The 19,839-nt window shown below is 36.8% G+C and overlaps 1 protein-coding gene across 7 annotated transcripts in view; it reads left to right on the forward strand.

Annotated features, from left to right (window-relative positions):
• esr2b (estrogen receptor 2b) overlaps positions 1 to 19,172 on the forward strand; it is a 49,973-nt gene extending 30,801 nt beyond the window's left edge. For all 7 annotated transcript variants that reach the window (XM_073919307.1, XM_073919310.1, XM_073919306.1 and 4 more), the window contains 6 exon segments: positions 2,168 to 2,518; positions 4,520 to 4,658; positions 9,499 to 9,632; positions 12,068 to 12,251; positions 14,061 to 14,264; positions 18,242 to 19,172. In XM_073919307.1, the coding sequence (XP_073775408.1) occupies positions 2,168 to 2,518; positions 4,520 to 4,658; positions 9,499 to 9,632; positions 12,068 to 12,251; positions 14,061 to 14,264; positions 18,242 to 18,308 (1,079 nt within the window). In that variant the 3' untranslated portion in view covers positions 18,309 to 19,172.
• The last annotated feature ends 667 nt before the right edge of the window (positions 19,173 to 19,839 follow it).

Consider the following 19,839-nt stretch of genomic DNA (forward strand, 5'->3'; position numbering starts at 1 on the left):
CGGGGACAATTAAGTGTAAACAAACAAACAAACGGACCCAGCTGGGACTTGAACCAGCAACCTTCTTGCTATGAGGCAACAGTGCTAACCACTGAGCCACTAGTTCTAGTGCACATTGTTAAGGTGTTCTTAAGGTGAACAATTAATCCATGCAAGTAAAACAGTTTGTTTTGGTAATTTTTAATCAAATCTAACTGTATCCGCTTTGCAATGGCAGTTCTTTTCTGATGACATCAGTTTGACGGCTCGGACAAGATATATGCTTAACCATGACTCTACAACCCTTAGTTTGATGTGAGATAAAGAGGAGAGGAGGAATGCAGAAATAAACCCCACCCGATATGAATTAAACTGTGGAGATATATGGTTCAGCTGGTAAAAATATGAATCGTGACTGAAATTTACATACAGAAACTTACTTTTTAGTAGAACATCAAAGTGAAATAAACAAAATAAAAATAAAAAATACTGTATTTTGGAGGTTTTCTTTCAATTAAACTTATATTAAACACACTGTAAAAAAACCAAAAGCCCTAAATGTCAATATTGCCACCAGCTTCAAATGTTATCGCTCGAGTGAATGGGCGTTATCAGTAGTTATCAGCTGATAGATATGGGCCTTCTGTGCCTGCTAGTAGTCATCCATCCATATTGTTAATCGGATATACAAATAGAGAAGACTCCAGATCCAGATCTGTTTTTACATTACTGTTACGGTTGGGTTTTGGGTTGGAATAGAGTAGACGTTAATGAAATACATTTAAAAGGACATTAAATAAATAGTATAAATTCTCGTTAACTTCCAGCCACAGCTGAATGTGATTAACCATGTGTACGGATAATAACAGCCTTCTGAGCCTACCAGTAGGCACAGAAGGCCTCTATTGGCCCATATCTATCAGTAGATAATCACTGATAACGCCCATTAAATTGAGTGATAACATTTGAATAAGCTGATATTGCAAGGTGCATAAATTTGTGATCTGGCACCTCTGAATTCTGATCCGGCACCTCATTTTACCGATCCCCTTCCTCATCCGCCCTCCTCCTCCTCCGCCATCCACTTTCGCCCTACTAGCACCCACCGCAACCCTTCCCCCCTCCCGGTCTCCAATTTTATGCGCTACACCACTACATTCTAGAGTAACATGCCGCATCCGTTACCCCAATCTGTTCCGGGACCTTGCAATTCACAAATTAAGCACTGAATACATGCAAATGACATATTATAAGGATTTTTACATATCTTTTCATGTATTTCATGTATATTTTCACATTTGTGAACACGTATATAAAATTATAACTAATATATTTGAAAAATGTATATACATATATGGAATTCTAATGGTTAAAATATATTTTGCTCATATGACATATTTTACACATGCTAAATCCAAATATAAACTTGTATCTTATATATGCAATTTGCGTATATTACCACAGATCTAATTTCTATATGGGTTGTTTGGTGCAGTGTCTTCCCTTTTCTTCTCCAGATATTTTAAAGTAGTTTGACTTGAGCCTTGTGTACACTATAAAAAGCGATCATTGACTTTAATTAAAAAGATGAGTAAACACCACCCTTAAATGATTAAGTAAATGAACTATGTGCATAATTATACAATTAAGTTAAGTAAACCTAATAGTTCTAAGAAGGAACAGAAATACTTTGCTTTTTTTTACGATTGATTTTTGGCCTTTATTAGGACAGTAGTCAGTCAAGAAGCAGGAAAGAAAGTGGGGGTAAGGTCAGGAAACGTCCTCGAGTCGTGTTTGAACTCAGGATGCCCTGAAGTGCTACGGCCTGAAGTGCGACAGCGCGCTAACCACTAGGTTATTTTTATTATTATTATTGCTTTTTATAGTGTATACTTATTCTGAAGAGATGTTACAATGAGTATGTTAATGTCTTAGACCAGGGTTCACCAATCTCGATCCTGGAGGGCCGGTGTCCCTGCAGGGTTTAGCTCCAACTTGCCTTAACACACCTGTCTGCGTGTTTCAAGTATCCCTAGTAAGACCTTGATTAGCTTGTTCAGGTGTGTTTGATTAGGGTTGGAGCTAAAATCTGCAGGACACCGGCCCTACAGGAACAAGTTTGGTGACCCCTGTCTTAGACAGTATGTGTGCACTTTTGATGCGTGTGTGTTCTTGTGTGTTTCGACAGGTGTGAGGAGGGAGCGCTGCAGTTATCGAGGTGCTCGACATCGTCGTAACCCCCAAATCAGAGACAGCTCTGGCGGGGTGGTAGGACTCAGAGGTCAATCCCAGCAGCATCTAGAGTTCCCCCTCAGTCCCTCTCAGCACCTCTTTCCTTCAGGGGGCAGAGCCGAGGGACGGGGCCTGAACTATTCCCCTGAACAATTGGTTAGCTGTATTCTAGAGGCGGAGCCACCTCAAATTTACCTGAGAGAGCCGGTGAAAAAGCCATACACTGAGGCTAGCATGATGATGTCACTAACAAGCCTCGCCGACAAGGAGCTAGTGCTCATGATTAGCTGGGCGAAGAAGATACCAGGTGTGTATATGGCACGTTATGATTTTGCCAAATACGATGCAATCCTGGATTAATATCTATGTTGATTCTGGAGCATTTTTTGTTCTAAAATGTAATCCATACCTAACCCTACCTCTAAACCTAACCATAACTGTAAATTATTCCCAAAATCAGAGGGGAATAATAGTTGGGTAACAATCATCTAGAAGTGCATACACCTAACCGTAAGCCTAGACTTAACACAAACTATCCCTTAATTCTGATTGGCTGATTGGAAGTTGTTCCAGGATCAACATAGATGTCAAAAATCTGAAATATTGTGCATCAAAATGTACAATCAAAAATTAATGTACATCAAAAAAATATGTTTTAAATGCCTTCTTAAATACCCTGAAATGTGCAGCTTTTGTCAGTGTATGATGTCATTTCAGTGTGGGACATATCATGTAACACCTCCCCTGTTTTATAAATCTGCAATAGGGTTTTGTTTAGCTTGGCCAGCAGGAGTTGTTGAGCTACGGCACATTAGACTCATTACAAACAGTCTTTAATAGCAGTGCTAATTCTGTCTAGCCACTAATGCTATAATATTCATTGCCATTCAGAGGGTTCCAATATGTTTTGTGGTCTGCACCAAGCATGGATTTGATCTGCTTTATGGTTTTCTATCTTAAGGAAGTAGAGGACATATGTGGGTGTACTGTGACAGTTTGTGTGACATTGACATGAAGCCAGACTTCATTCACCTTAATGGAAATCATATTTATACTGTCGGGATTGTTTATTTAAATAGTGCACTGTATGTAACAGAAATAATCTTGGAAGCATGGTGGCTTAGTGGTTAGCAGGTTAGCTTAGCAGCAAAAAGTGGGGTGATGGAGCGCGATGTTTATGAAAAGTGGGTGGCGGCACTGGCGGGATGAGTGGTTGGGCAGGCCAGAATTGCGGTGGCAGGCCAGATAAACCGTCAGGCCATCGGGAAACACCCGGTGCTCCATATGGCCAGTCCTCCCCTGGTTCAGGCTGAGCCAGGATATCATTTTTGTGTCAGGATGCCTTTCTGTTTCTGTGTGGAGTTTGCAGGTTGTAGCCATACCTGTGTTGATGTCCACCATGTGCTTCGGTTTCCCTTAATGTCCAATGCCATGCAGAATATGTGAACTGGATATAGTTAATTGGCCATAGTGTGAGTGTGTACATGAAATGGAGAGTGTGTTGGTCTGTTGGTTACTGTCATGGCAACTGAGTAATTGAGGGTTCATTATGTTGTTGTGACCCCTGATAAAGAAGGGAATAAATCAAAGGAAAGTGAGTGAAAGTCAGAGAAACTTGATCTTAAATGTTGTGTTTTCCTGTGTGTGCAATGCATTTTTCTCCTATGGGCTTGCCATGGATAGTTGAGCGTAAAGTACATAGCACAGTGTGTTTTAAAACCGCAGCTACTGGCATTGCTTTTCTGTTTTTCATGACTAATAAACGTAGAGAATTTCAGATAAACATGTGTTGGCTCTTGTTTATTATTTTATTTTTAAATGCAAGTGTTTAGGTGAACCTTCATTATGAACGTTTGATTATATGAAACATATTTGATTGATCTGAAGATGTGATAAGAAGCTGGAGTGCAGAGTGATGTCATAAGCATCAACGATCCATACTCTGAAGAAAGAAACTGCATGTTTTGAATTTTTATGTCTTCTAGATGCTAAATTTATGCTCACTAACTTAACGATAACTGTAGAAGTAACATATTTATAAAAGGGTGCATGTCCATTTAAATGTTTTTGCATGTTTGTGTCTCACCACGCTGCTGGGGTTCTAAAACAACTAAAATAATGTGCAAATAAACATGTACACGCACTATTACAACCCCCCAAAAAACTTATATATTGATTTCAGTGAAACTTTTAAGGTTATTTTACAATTAAGTTTATAGTTAATAATATAAATGTTTTAGGTCAGTGACAGCAGGTGTGTGTAAATGTGTTCTGGAAGTCATTTGTGTGTCTGTTGCTCCTCTTACAGGTTTTGTAGAGTTGACTTTGTCAGATCAGGTGCATTTGCTGGAATGCTGCTGGCTGGATATTCTGATGTTAGGATTGATGTGGAGATCTGTGGATCATCCTGGGAAACTCATCTTCACCCCTGACCTCAAGCTCAACAGGTGAACCCTGACACTGACATTAGCTACATTTACATTCACACAAATGCGATTGATGGCTCTGTCAAGCTGAAAATACTTCCTCTAAACACCTCAAACAATCCAGCGGAGGCTGATCTTAAGTTTGAATCTCTTTAAAAAAATGTTTTTTCTAAATGATTTGTGTAAAAGTAGGATCTGTTCAGAATACATATAATGCACTTTTACTCAAATATGGGAACTAGATTGCAACTAGATGTTGTTGCTGACTTTTATTTCAGTATTTATTTGACGTATTTCCAACTGAAGTGGAATACTGAGTTGAGGACCAGTTTCATTTTTGCATACAGATATGTTTTTATTTTAGCAAACTAACACTAAAGCATATAGTATCTCACCTAACTGATCAAACCATTGTCATCAGAGAAGGACCACCAGATCAGAAGCAAAAGGGTAGACTTTGATTAAAGACTGTCCAAAACAGTTTCAGTGGATTAATTGTTCCTCTTAAGCCTAACAATGTGCACTAGTACAATAAACATTAAAAATTATAAATTTGCATATTTTAATATAAACACAACTTCCAGAATCTGAAACTAGATTGGATTCATTTTGATTGGTAAATATAAGTCATGTTGAGTGCATATATGTTGTAAACATCATTTTGGGGAGGTGTTTTGGAGAAAAACATCTCTGTTAAGACTGTTCACAATAATTTCTCAAAACCAAAATTAAAGCACAGTTCTGAGAGGATAATTCAGGAGTATTTCCACTGCAGACAGTTTCAATTAGTTTTTGAAATCCAATGATTATTAGTGACTCCCCACAATGTGCTCATATCTAATCAGTCTGTTCCAGCAGTCATTTTCTGGCTTGCTTACTTTGGTTGCTTTATTAATCATGTAGCCCTTAAAATTATGCAAAGCTACTTTTTTTTTTTACAGCAGCTGACAAATATGACTGTTGAAATGTGCTAATAGCAAGCTAGAAATTTGGCAAATGTAATACAATTCTCACTTTTATGGTATAAAATCTAACACTATGCTAAATGTGCCATTAATAGAAGTTAATATTAGAATTCAGATTTCAAATGTGGTTTGGTATGAATTAGTTCAGATCTTATGAGGGTATTTTAATTTGTATTAAATAGATTTAAAAATGTTTCACCAAATATGTTGTGTAAAATATTTTAGATTAGAGATGCTTGAAATCTAAAGGCGTCTTTCAGCAGTGGGAGTGGGATATCTTGTTTGATGGTAACATTTGAAAAACACTAGTGTTTAGTGGATTTATTCATTGACCTTCAGATAATCAGCTGTTGTGTGTCCAGGCCAGGGCACACAATGTTTTTTTTTGTGAGATGTGCATAAATGTAACTTTTTGTTAAAGGGGCAGGTTTCCATTAGTCACCCTCCACTTGTTCCAAACCAGTTTGAGCTTTCTTCTGATGAATACGAACTATATATATATATATATATATATATATATATATATATATATATATATATATATATATATATATATATATATATATATATTTTTTTTTTTTTTTTTTTTTTTTTTTTTATTAAAAAGCAGTAAACATTGACTTCCATGGTATGTCAATAGCCAATAGTTTCCAACATTTTTCAAAATATCATCTTTAGTCTTCAGCTGAAAATAGAAACTCATAAAGGTTTTGAACAAATTGATTTTGAGAATACATCTTTGACTGACATCTGAGCCTGAAAATATTACAAGTGGAAGGAAATAACCTTGTTTGTCATAGTTAACATAGGCATGTTTTTGTTAGTTTTTTTATCAGTGTGTGGCATTTTGCATGTGTGTGTATGTGTGCTTGTTTTATTTATATGTGTGTCTGTGTAATTGAATATTCCTCTTCCTTGGTGATTATCTCTAGGGTCTTAACAAACCTTGGTGTGTTCTCATAACACAAGCTTAGTTTGTACTATTAATTTCTCACACACTTCTGAGTGTGTGTGTGTGTGTGTGTGTGTGTGTGTGTGTGTGTATGTGTGTGTGTGTGTGTGTGTGTGTGTGTGTGTGTGTGTGAGAGAGAGAAAGTGTGCGAGATAGCATGTACTTCCTTTGTCTTTCCCTTAAAACTAAGGTCATCTGTATCCATTCTAAATTCTGTGATCTGTATGCTATTAACTTGCATTGTCTTTTTCTTCCTTACGTCTATACCTATTTGTCTGTTTTTTATTTTCTGCTTATTCAACTCATAACTATAGGGAAACTAATTTCACCAATAAAAGTTTTAGTGGTTCTTTGGGGGTTAAAGGGGTAGTTCACCTCAAAATGGAAAATATATGATAATTTATTCTAGGGCTGAACAATATATTAAAAAATTGTCATTATTGCGATAATAGGGTATAGTGTTTCTTCCATTACTAAAAAACTTCCGGTAAACGATTAGTGTAAATTTTATACCTTTTTTTTTACAGCATCGATGTTGTAGTATAATTAAAATATAATCAGTTAAATAGACTTCAGTGTTCATTTAGTTGTTCAAGCATAAAATGCGACGAAAAGCCGTTTACATGCCTGTCAGGATCAGTAGGCTAGCACAAAAACTCCATTAAATATATTGGGGTAAAGTAAATGTTCATATTTTAAAGACATGGCGTGGAAAAAATGGCATTTATTGCAGTGCTTCTTGTACATTCTGAGACCCACTTTATAATTTATATCAGTCAGGCAGTGAAGTTTGTGGATTTTTAAAGAAAACAGACCTTAAACACACCGATTTTGTAACAGCCTACAGTTCACCGGAAGCACTAGACCCAGGTTACTAAAACATTAAAACGTCCTTCTGTGTCAGCGCAATAGCCTAGTGGTTAGTGCTCTGACATATTTTGCAGTAGCACTTTAGGGCGTCCTGAGTTTGACTCCCGGCTCGAGGACATTTCTCGTCCTTAACCCCTGTCTCTCTCCCACTTCACTTCCTGTCTATAATACTGTGCTAACCACTTAATAAAGGCCAAAAAAAAAAAAAAAAAGTCCTTCAGTATACTTCTGCATATATCCTAGTATATGCAATATCCAGAGAAGTAGGACATTTTATGTGCCAAACATTTGTATAGTTTGTTTATCCAAATCTGACCTATCAGAAGAGACCTTTACTATCTTTTCCCCCATCTTTCTAGTAGATGCTGTTATGATGTTGTTATAAAAAACAACAAAGGTTTCCACCAAGGTTTTCAGTCATTCGTGATGTTTTAAAGTCTAAATGTTTGCACCTTGACATTATTATTATTGATTGTTTAATTAGCTCAGAAAAATATTTATTACCTGCTTATTTTAGTATGTTCATAACATAAATAAAAGATTTTTTTTATTGCTTATAAACTAGCATTTTTAAAGTTGTTAGAAATATACGTTGGAAGAGGAAATTGAACACGCTGCAATTGAAGAAAACACATACTAACAAATTGTAAACAAATTACAAAAAAGATCAGCAAAACATGCAAATAGCATGGAACACAACGGAAACCAAAAATGTGACAGACCCAGGTGGGATTAGTTTATTGTGTCGGGACTTTTGCTGAGTGAAGTTGTAGGGGATCATTAAAAGACGAGTTTTTATTTTATTTTAACATCCTGATTACACGATTCCCATGTCTTTTATTTATTATAAGCCTAAATAACCATAACCTAAATAGCCAGGTCCGTCACATTCTTTGGTGTTCTTGAAACATTTTCCTTGTTTTCCGTGCTATCTGCATGTGATGTGAGAAAATGCTAGAGGGGTCTGGATGCAGACCTGGTGCAGTGCAATCTGAGCTGCATCTAATGCTTTTTTAATGCGCTCACCTAACCCCACCCCTGACCCTACCCGTCACAGTGACGTCACTCACGCCATTGAGTGCATTGGGTCTGACATTGCATCGCTGAGTGATGCAGTCTCAGCTTGCATCATAAAGGCTGCATCCAGATACTATTGGAAAATGCAGCGCATATTCCTAATTTTTTTGCGTTGTGAGAATTTGCAACGTTTTCTAAATTTGTTTGCATTGTGAGGATTTGCAACATGTTTGCTGTCAAACCAATAAAGATCTTTTCTTAATTTGCTGGTGTTTTTTTGTAATTGCATGCGTTTTCATATCGGGGTGGTCCAGAGTGTATTTTTAGGCTTGGTTGTAAGATGCAAAACAATGTGTGCTCATGCTTCATTTGTGGAAATCACGTTACTTTTTCATATATCATACTTCAATTATATACTGCTACTCAGCTAACATGAAAACGACTGTCATATTTTATAGTTCTCCGATTGGCCCGCCCTTAAGAGGCTCTGATTGGTCAGCTAACATTATGTGCTGTGATTTGCTGATCAGCTTCAAGTCACTCAGAAAAGCATCATGCTTCTTATAGCATGCGTTGTGCCTCGGCTGTGTAAATACTGTCAGTCAGAGAAGCCGTTGGCCGCAGCAGTTTGTGCCTGAATCAGACATAAAATGAAGAGGACACAGCTGAACAAGTGCCTTTCGCATATATTCGGATTGTAAGCATGTGTAAGTAATATGAAACGTTCCCATATGTTTTGCGAGTTCCTTATTTGAGATGTAGAATGCAGGGAAAGCTGCCGCATAGAGAGACACTGCAGCGATGGTAAAAATTGTGGGTGTTTACATCGGTTTGACGGATAAATATAAATTTGTAGCTAAATTGTTAACGGTGTTAACAGCACATCGACTTCCGTAGTAGGAAAAATAATTACTGTCTTTTGTCCCAGCAACCTGCATTTTTCAAAATATAAATAGTCGATACTGTAAATCACGAGATTTATGATTCAGGTGATTGTCCATTTCTCCTTAGTTTCTTTCTCAGTAACTCTCTCTTTCTCTCTGTTTCCTTCATTCAGGGAGGAAGGGAATTGTGTTGAAGGCATCATGGAGATTTTTGACATGCTGCTGGCCACCACCTCTCGATTCAGAGAGCTGAAGCTGCAGAGAGAGGAATACGTCTGTCTCAAAGCCATGATCCTGCTCAACTCTAGTATGACACTCCTCTGATTGTCTGTGTGTACGTTATTAAGAGTATGTGTGTACTCTTATTGTGAGAGAGTTAAAAGATTATTTGCACCTTATTTCTTTCATCATGTAATTATAGCATGTTCACTATAAACTGCTACGTGTCTGTCGTAAAAAAAAAATATAAAAACAGATGCTTTTAATCTGCATAACCGGTCAGTGGTCTTCTGCCAATGACGCCCTCTTGTGTTTTAACCCTAAAAAGCCTGCTGCATTATACTTGATACTTTCATTTCAAGTCCTCTAAATTATCAGCATGATAACATGAGTTATGTTGATTTGTAAAAAAAAAAAAAAAAAAGTATGTTTTCAGTCCTCTGATTAATAGTTCATACTGTTACTGTAAATTATACTTATCTTCTGGACATACTAAATCTGTTCATCTGGAGTTATTTTATTGTAAATACAAAGTTAAAAAACGGTCAGTGATATGTTTCTTTATTATTATTAACAAATTATAGACTAAACATTATACTGTACATTACAAAAAGCTGCAAAAAAAAGTTTAGCCTATCAAAATCAATTCTCATTAACCTTTTCTTCTCTGTAAAATGTAAACATTGTGATTAAACACTGATTAAAGAACAGCAAATGAATCTCTCAATTAGATTTGTCGTTTGATCACTTTAAATAACAGAGGTGTCACTTTAAAAATGCACTGATCCATTATGAAAGCATTTGATTGTTTCCCTAACCTTTTATGCTTATTAAGACAAAATTAGTTGTGTTTAGTAGAAAAACGGGAGGGTTGACAGGTATGGTTCTGGAAAAATACTTATATTGCATAAAAACCATCCAATATTGCATCTATGACCATTTCTCAAAAGATAATCTTGTGTGATTCAGAGGGACGAATGGACAGAAAATATATTCCCTTCTAAAGGCAAAATTTCTGAATTGATGAGAATCTTGTGACATAAGATTAACATATATTTTAAATCATTATTTCAAGATGAGATTTTAATTTCAATTAATCATAATTATATTTTTGAGAGAATGAGAGGTAGTTTATTTGTAAAAACTAAATAATTATGTCAGCATCAATCACATTGCATTGTTTTCCCCTAAAATGAAAGCTTCAAAGCTATGATAATAAAACTATGCGTTAATTGAGTCTTTTTTTAAATGACACATTTCAAGAGACAGAGTGACAACTTATATTTATATGCGTTTATGTAAGTAGTCATTTATACTGTTATAATATCCTTGATTTGCATTAGAAGTTATATATAATTACTCTTTTTGCCATTTACAGTGCTCAGCATATATAAGTACACCCCCACAAATCTCTCATTTAAAATAATATTTTTTATAGGAAGCTTCACAATATTATATTTGTCCACATGTATTAGTTTAGTAAGTACTGAAGTCAAATCTGGAGCTAATCAAATAAAATAATTTACGATAATGGTTAATAAATGAGTACACCCAAATTTATATGTTAGGGAAAAATATTAAATAACACTATCAAAAATAGCAAAAATCAAGAGAAACTAAAAATATGTAAAAATTTTGTTGAAATGTTGTAGTTTGTTACTTTTTTTCTATATTTTCCATGATTGTATTATTGTTCCATTTCTAAAGATGTTCTGTGAGTAAAATATTATTTTAATAAATATATGTTTAATAAATCTGTTTTGTTCAAATCGACCGATATATATTATCCATGTTCACTGAAAAACAGATAAAAATATTCATTTTTTTAAATGGGATGTACTCATTTATGCTGAGCACTGTATATAAGCAACATATTGCATATTTTCTTGCACAATTTGGGCCTCTAAATAAGGGGGCATTTTTAAATATATTTAAAATATTTAGCTAAAATTATCCATAAAGTTTTCCATTAAAATGTGTTGTTTTTTGTAGATGTATTATTATTATTAGTTTTTAATGATTTCTTATATCAGGCTTGACAGGATTTAATATCTGCCTGTTCACTAGCCTATGAAATTTGAGTTTCCTCTGGGTGCTCCAGTTTCCCCCACAGTCTTAAGACATGCGCCATAGGCGAATTGAATAAACTATATTGGCCTTAGTGTATAAGTGTGTATGGAATATTCCCAGAGATGGGTTGCAGCTGGAAGGGCATCCGCTGCATAAAACATACGCTGGATAGGTTGGCATTTCATTCCGCTGTGACGACCCCAGATTAATAAAGGGAATAAGCTGAAAAGAAAAAGAATAAGTGAATGGTGTATGGGTGTTTCCTAGTACTGGGTTGCAGATGAAAGGGCATCCGCTGCATTAGACATATGCTGAAATAGTCGGCGATTCATTCCCCTATGGTGACCCTTGATAGATAAGAGACTAAGCTGAAGGAAAATAAATGAATGAATGAATTTCTCTGTGTCGTCTTCAACTGCATCAGGTCTTGTCCTGTTTTGTGCTGATAAACAGATAACTGTTCGAGTTTGCCACAGACTCCTGAGGATGTGGAGAGTCGCGGGAAGGTGCTGAATCTGCTGGACTCAGTGACCGATGCTCTGGTGTGGATCATCTCCAGAACGGGTCTGTCCTCACAACAACAGTCCATCCGGCTCGCTCATCTGCTAATGCTGCTCTCACACATCCGACACCTCAGGTATCACCGCACACCATACATAAATATACATATACAGTTTATATACAGATGAAGACAGAATTATTTGCCCTCTTGTGATTTTTTTATATGTATTTTTTTATATTTCTCAGATGATGTTTAATAGTGCAAGGAAATTTTCACAGTAGTTCCCATAATTTATATATATATATGTGTGTGTGTGTGTGTGTGTGTGTGTGTGTGTGTGTGTGTGTGTTTTAATGGAAAAGGCTTATTTGTGCACTTCCTGTTTGTTTTCAGTTAAATGATCAGATTATGTCTGTCTGAGACAGTCACAACTGTCAGTTTTGACAAAAAACAGAAATGATGAGGAAGAGGTGGTGTTGGTTAGGTTGTGATAACTCTCCTGAAACCCTTTTCTTGATCTTTATGATACATCCAATCAGCTACCAGTAGAAAAAAACAAGCCAAGCTCACTGTTTTTCTCATTTAGTATTTAGTTTCTCTAGGAACTGCGGCACCATACAAAAATAAAATAAAATTGTTCGCAGCTTCCAGTTTATGTGGACTTTAAGAAATACTGTGAAAAATGTAAAAGATTTAAAATGTATTTTAAGTATTGTAATATACTAACATGCAGGCAACGCATTGGCGCAGTAGGTAGTGCTGTCGCCTCACAAGCAAGAAGGTCGCTGGTTCGAGCCTCGGCTGGGTTAGTTGGCGTTTCTGTGTGGAGTTTACATATTTTCCCTGTGTCCGTGGGTGCTCTGGTTTCCCTCACAGTCCAAAGACATGCGGTATAGGTGAATTAGGTAGGCTAAAATTGTTTGTTGTGTGAATGAATGTGTATGGATGTTTTCCAGAGATGGGTTGCAGCTGGAAGGGCATCTGCCTCTTAAAACATGCTGGATAAGTTGGTGGTTCATTCTGCAGTGGCGACCCCAGATTAATAAAGGGACTAAGCCAAAAAGAAAATGAATGAATGAATACTAACACTCATTCATTTTCTTTTTGGCTTAGTCCCTTTATTAATCTGGGGTCGCCACAGTGGAATAAACCGCCAACTTAGGGCCCGATCACACCGAACACGCATTTACGTTCCAAAAATGCAGGGCGCACCTCTCACTGCCTTTTTTTTTGTCGCTAGACAATGACTGTGTAAACAGGGCATTGTGTGAAAGTGTTGCTGTCAATACTAATATAATTGTAATATTTAATAATACTGTGATATTCAAGATTTGTAAAGTCATACAGCTCTGGATAATTTAAAACAGCGACTACAAGTCTCTCCTCCATCTTCAAAAGTCTCCATTGTTGTCTTGACAATACAAAAACTGTAAGCACCTCAACAGGAACCCCGCCTCGGCTTTTATTTGATTGGAGAATAAAAAAGACTTGACTCATGTAACACGCTTTTTTCACTCAGAGTTGACTTTATTTCAACTGCGAGAGCAACGGACAAACTTGCATAATTAACCTAATTAGATCTTTAAATATCACTTTAAGCTGAATACTAGTATCTTGAATATTATTTACTGTCATCATGGCAAATATAAAAGCAATCAGTTATTAGAAATGAGTGATTAAAACTGTTGTCTTTAGAAATGTGTGAAAAAAAACTTTTTCTTTCTGTTATACAGAAATTGGGGAAGAAAATATGTAGTGGGGGCTAATAACTCAGGAGGACTAATAATTATGACTTCAACTCAATTTAAAATATGTTTTAACCAGAAAGAAAATAAATGTTTTGCAGTATGGCTTTACATGGATCGTATTCTAGTCTCTCATAGCATTTTTCATCATCTGCCAGATTGTGCCGATTCTGTAACTGACTTCTCTTGATCTCTGCAGCAACAAAGGCATCGAGCATCTGTCAAACATGAAGAGGAAAAACGTGGTGCTGCTGTACGATCTTCTGCTAGAGATGCTGGACGCAAACACGTCTCAGAGCAGCCGGATGCTGGAAGACAGACAACAGAGCCCAGAAAACCTTCACACATCCAGACCGCAGCCTGACCTGAAAGACAGCGACCAGGAGACCCCACACAGTCCACGGTGAGCAATGAACATTTATGCCATGAAAATGTACTCAGCACAAATTGGTTCCAAAGGTTTATGAGTTTCTTTCTTTCTGTTAAACACAAAAGCAACCACTTAGAAAAATGTTGCACATTGGTAGCCATTAACATCCTGAAAAAAAAAAACTATGAAAGTCAATGGCAGTTTTTTTCCCATCATTCTTAAAAAAGTCTTGTTTTGCATTTAACTGAATAAAGAAGCACAAAAAGGTTTGAAGGAAGTGGAAAGTGAATAAATGACTGAATTAAATATCTTTCCTTTGCGTATTACAATACTGTACATATCTGGTATAAAGTTTAAAGTCTGCATGAAAGAAACAGGATGTGCATTTTCAGATTTCAGTTAAAGATTACAAGGGTAAACTATTTTCTTTTCTTAATGACATGCACAGATGAATTGTTCACCACAAAATTAGCAATGCGAGCTAACAAAAGGAATATGGTTAGTTTTGATTTTACGCATAATTTAAGGAGATTTTATAACCATTTTTAGAGTTGTTGACTTTTTGCTTTGTTTCAAAACAGGTAGATTTAGGAGTTTGCTACACATTGCATTTTTGGTTAGTTTTTTACAAGGCAACATTAAAACAAGCACCTTTATGTTTATTGGTCATCCATTTAGATTGATTGACTCACTTCACTTCAACACATTGGTTATTAAAACGTTATGAAAGGTTATGTTTAAATCTAATAAGGTTAACAGATAGTTCACCCCAAAATGAAAATTACTTATCCCCCATGTGATTTTGGTTAGAAATTAGAAATTTTCACAGACAGTTACTTGAAAATACACTTTTTTTTAAAAACATAAACATAAAACTTGCTTCTAAGAGTTCCCACTTAGATATGCTTGGCATTTATAGCAGGTTTGGCATGCTGTCCCAGGAGAGAACCCTGAGCTCGGAGATATTTGAGCCCAGGGCTCCCGCCCGGTCTAGAAGCATATCAGGGGATCCGAGATCAGGTAGGTTTCGATCGCTCCCCCTTTAAAAGGGGAGAAAAAGGAGGAGATGGGGTGGAAGGGGGATTCTTCCAAAAAGAAGATAGAGCAATAAGGAGAAAGTGATCCATTTATATTAAGCTAGGATCATTCTGATTGGATTATTACTGATTACGGATGAGTGGCCAGCAGTGCACAATCATATCACATGCTCCTCTCGAAATTAGTTTGTGAAACTTCACTTCAAACAATTAGATATTAAAAAAAATAATAATAATAAAAAAAACAACGACAACAAACAACAGTCATAAAAATAATAATTAAAAAAATATAAAAATAAAATAAACTTGCACCCATGTGATTTTAAACCTTTGTTTTTCTTCTGTTGAACACAAATGAAGGTACCATCATTTTTCAAAATATCTTTTTTTTTTTTCGCTTTAATAAATCATAGGTCTAAAACTTGATTCCTGGAGGGCTGCAGCTCTTCACCGTTTTGCTCCAACCCTATTCAAACTCCGCTGATCCAACTAATCAAGCTGTTCAAGACTACTAGAGACTATTAAGCAGGTGTGAGCTGGAGGTGGTTGGAGCTAAACGATGCAGAGCTGCAGCCCTCTAGGAATTGAGTTTGAGACCACTGCAATAGATGAAAAGAACACAAAAAGGTTTTGAACAAGTCAAGGGTGAGTAAAGGATTGCAGAATTTTTTTTTCAGGAATGAACTTTTTAAATATGCATTATAAATTAATTCAATTCAATTTTATCCCTGAAAATAATCACAGTTTGTACAAACATATCAAGCAGCAACACTGTTTTCAGCATTATGAAGCAAAGAGCAGCAAATCTGCATTTTAGAAGGATTTTGTTAGGATCAGTGGGGGTTCAGACACGCCATTATATAATACAGAGGCACATTTTTTGTGGCAGATTGGCTTCAGTTTAAGCTGTTTACAAGATTGTTTTGAGATCTGAAACTTACAGGATGTTTTTTTTATAGCACAATGGCCTCTTAGATGTCAATAGAACAGGGGACTTTTAATTTTTCAGTTCATGACCTGTTTATATTTACACATTCATTTAGCAGACACTTTTATGCACAGTGAGGAGAACAGAAGCACTTCAGATCATAAGAGAGCAGTAATATATGAACACTATGAAAAATGCAAGTAAGTTAGTATAGATTTTTTTTTTCTCTAAAGAGAGTCATGAGTCTCCTGCAGTTGGTTTGTCAAACCCACTCGCTTGTGTAGAGCACTCTTAGAATCGCACAATCAATGTTTTTAGGAAACATGGGGTGCTTATTAGAATGTGTGTAATAAAAAGTTGTGTCTCTACCAGGTGGTTTGTCAAGCCCAGAGAAAGAACTAAATATACTCATAGATTGATTAATATACTGTGTCTCACTGGAGCACACCCATGTTTTCAAGAAGCATGAGGTGCTTATTAGAAAGTGTCTGGTGCATATGAAGAGAAAAATAGTGTGTCTTCTACAAGTGGTTTATAAAGCCCACTCACCTGCGTCCCCCTCTCATTTAGAAAAAAACTAAATCTACTCATAGATTGAATAATATACTGTTTCTCCCTAGAGCTCACTCAATCGCACAATGTTTTCAAGGAGCAGGAGGTGCATATTACAAGGTGTCTGGTGCATACAGAGGAGATAAGAGTGTGCCTCCTACATGTGGTTTATCAAGCCCACTCATCTATGTACTCCTTTAATTTAGAAAAGAACAAAATCTACCCATAGATTGATTAGTATACTGTCTCTGCAGAGCTCACTCAGAATTGCACAATGTTTTCTAGAAGCCAGAGGTGCTTATTATGCTGCCTTCACACGAATAGACATCCTGCGGCGCGATACGTGCAAATGAGGCAGCGCAAATGACACTATTTGCGCAAATGAAATGGCTTGAGTTAAGCGTTTTGCAGGATTGCAGGATTGACATTTTGCAGGATTGACACGACTGACTAGCGTTTCGCGCGAATCTTTTCAGTTGGAAAAATTTGAACATCAGGGGACATTCGTGCCGCATTAACCAATCAGGAGCTTTCTCTTGTAGGGGCATGCTTATGACATAACGCGTGTTGTTGGTGTCCCGCGGAGAAATCCTCCTGCCGACACCGGATAACAGTTGATCAAACTGGGCTCGGCTCAGTCAGAAGCACCGCTGAAAGCTTCCATCATCCAGGTATAGTTTCTGAGTTTATGAACTCACAGAGCTGGGTGCACCTCTGAAAGGCTCTAGTGGACTCCCCCGAACGAATTGATGCTGTTTTTCAGCCTTCATAAAGCACATAAACACAGCTTTTCTCTTAATAAAATCAATGTTAGCCATTTAGCAATGAAGCTAAAGTCATCAGGCGGACAGAAGCCCTGCCCATGACACTATTCCGCGTCTTAAGTAAAGCAGATTTGATGCGCGACTCTGGTGTGAACACAGCATTAGAAGGTGTCTGGTGCATATGGAGAGAAAAAGAGTGTGTCTCCTAAAGGTAGGTTGTCAAGTCCACTCACCTGCATCCCCTTTAATTTAGAAAAGAACAACATCTACTCATAGACTGATTAATATACTTTGTCTCTCTTAAGCACACTCAGAATTACAAAACATCAATGTTTTCAAAAAGCATAAGGTGCTTATTAGATGCTGGCTTGTGCAAATGGAGAGAAAAAAAAAGTGTGTCTCCTACAGGTGGTTTATCAAGCCCACTCACCTGTGTGAAGCATATTCAGAATTGCACAATGTTTTCCAAGAAGTATTTGGCGTTTGTAAGGTGTCTGATGCATATGGAGAGGAAATGAGGGTCTACTACAGTTGGTTTGTCAAGCCCACTCACCTGTAAGGAGCACACTCAGAATTGCACCAGGTTTTTCAATGAATATTCGATGTATATTAGGTGCCTGGTGCATATGGAGAAGAAAAGAGTGTCTTCTACAGGTGGTTTGTCAAGCCAACTCACCTGCATCCCCTTTAATCTATTCATCGATTGACTAATAATCTGTGTCTCTCTAGGGCTGAGGAGACGGTGAACAAGACATTGCATTCTAGTCTGCTTCGAGAGGACATGGACACAAACTGACAGTCACAGACTTTTGTGGGGGGGGGGGGGACTCTGGATCTGGCATTTCATTCATCCATCCATCAGTTTTCCAGTCTGCATTTTTTGCATGTGGGATTAAGACATGAAAAAAGGAACATCAGGTGATCGACGACAACCTGAACCAAACAGGGCTTTCAAACAGCACTCAGTCCTGCTTCAACACAATGCTACTACAACACTACATTGTTTTCCTTTAACAGAGGAATCATTCTCATCTCATTTGTTCAAGAAAATCTTCAATGAAACATTTTATGGCTCTATCTGGTTCTGTATGTGGTAAAGGTGAAGTGTGTCATTTCTGTGCCGCTAGAAGAATGAAAACAACAACAACAACAACAACAACAACAAGATTCAAACACTCCCAAAGTCTGCCATTGCAACCAGGAAGCCCAGCCCCAAAAATCACACCATTGGCTGAGACAGTTACATAGCGTTTATTTTGTTTTAATCAAACTGTAAATGTTTCTTTTGCCATCCAAGATTTCAGACTGAACTATTGATTAACGAAAACGGTGCGCACACTTCTAATAGTTTATGCATTTTGTACTTTGTGTTTCTGTAAGTCGTTGGAATGTCATTTGCTGTCCTGTAGTGCTTTTCGTGGTTTATAAAGTACTTGTCATTGACAGTAAATATGTCTTTGTGAGTTGATGCCTCTTTTGGCTCCAAAACCCAAATGATACACACAAAAGTGTGTAGCTCTCACTCTCAGAAACACACTTGTTCCTAAAGGGTCTATAATGGTAGCCTAAAAATGCTAATTAGAATTTTGAAAGCTATGTACTAATATTTACCTTGTGGTATTAATATGGACTCTTTAAATACAAATGTGTATGTTTTGAAGAGGTGCCACCCCAGTGATTGCTCTCGTAGCTTTTATGTCTGAGAGTGCTGGAAAGATGTCTTTGTAGTGTAAAATTGCTGAGGCAGTTGAGGGTTTCTCTGGTGCTACAAATGTTAGCAAATGTCAATTCTGATTTAACACCTCGCATAATTACTACAACCTGCATCTGTTCTGAGCAACTGCAGTTGCATTAAAGCTGGAGTTTATGATTTTTCCAATGTCATCTAGTAATATATTTTCCCAAAACACTCTCTCATCTGCCTTTAGTTGAATGGAGTCCTAATATAGCGCAATTGTCTGTGTTTTAAAATATTAGGTCTCATTCTGTGGATTCAGATTTGCTTTCAGAATTAAAATCTGCCCGATTCCTATTTTTTTTTTCTTAAAGGTGCAGTGTGTAAATTTGACATCCAGTGGTTGAACTTGTTATTGCATTCCTGGATAAAAACAAACGCAAGCGCAGGTTGCCAGATTGACAACAAACAGCGAGACCATCAAACCCAAATTCTGATTTAAATCATGTTCTAAATCAGTGGTTCTCAAACTGTGGTACGTGTACCACTAGTGGTAAGCAGGCTTCCTTCTAGTGGTACGCGGAGGAATTAAATATGTCATGTACATGCTACACACATTTAAAAATGTATCAAAAATGATGTACATAATAAG

This window comes from Danio rerio, chromosome 13 (genome assembly GCF_049306965.1).
Source record: "Danio rerio strain Tuebingen ecotype United States chromosome 13, GRCz12tu, whole genome shotgun sequence".
NCBI classification, from domain to species: Eukaryota; Metazoa; Chordata; class Actinopteri; order Cypriniformes; family Danionidae; genus Danio; species Danio rerio.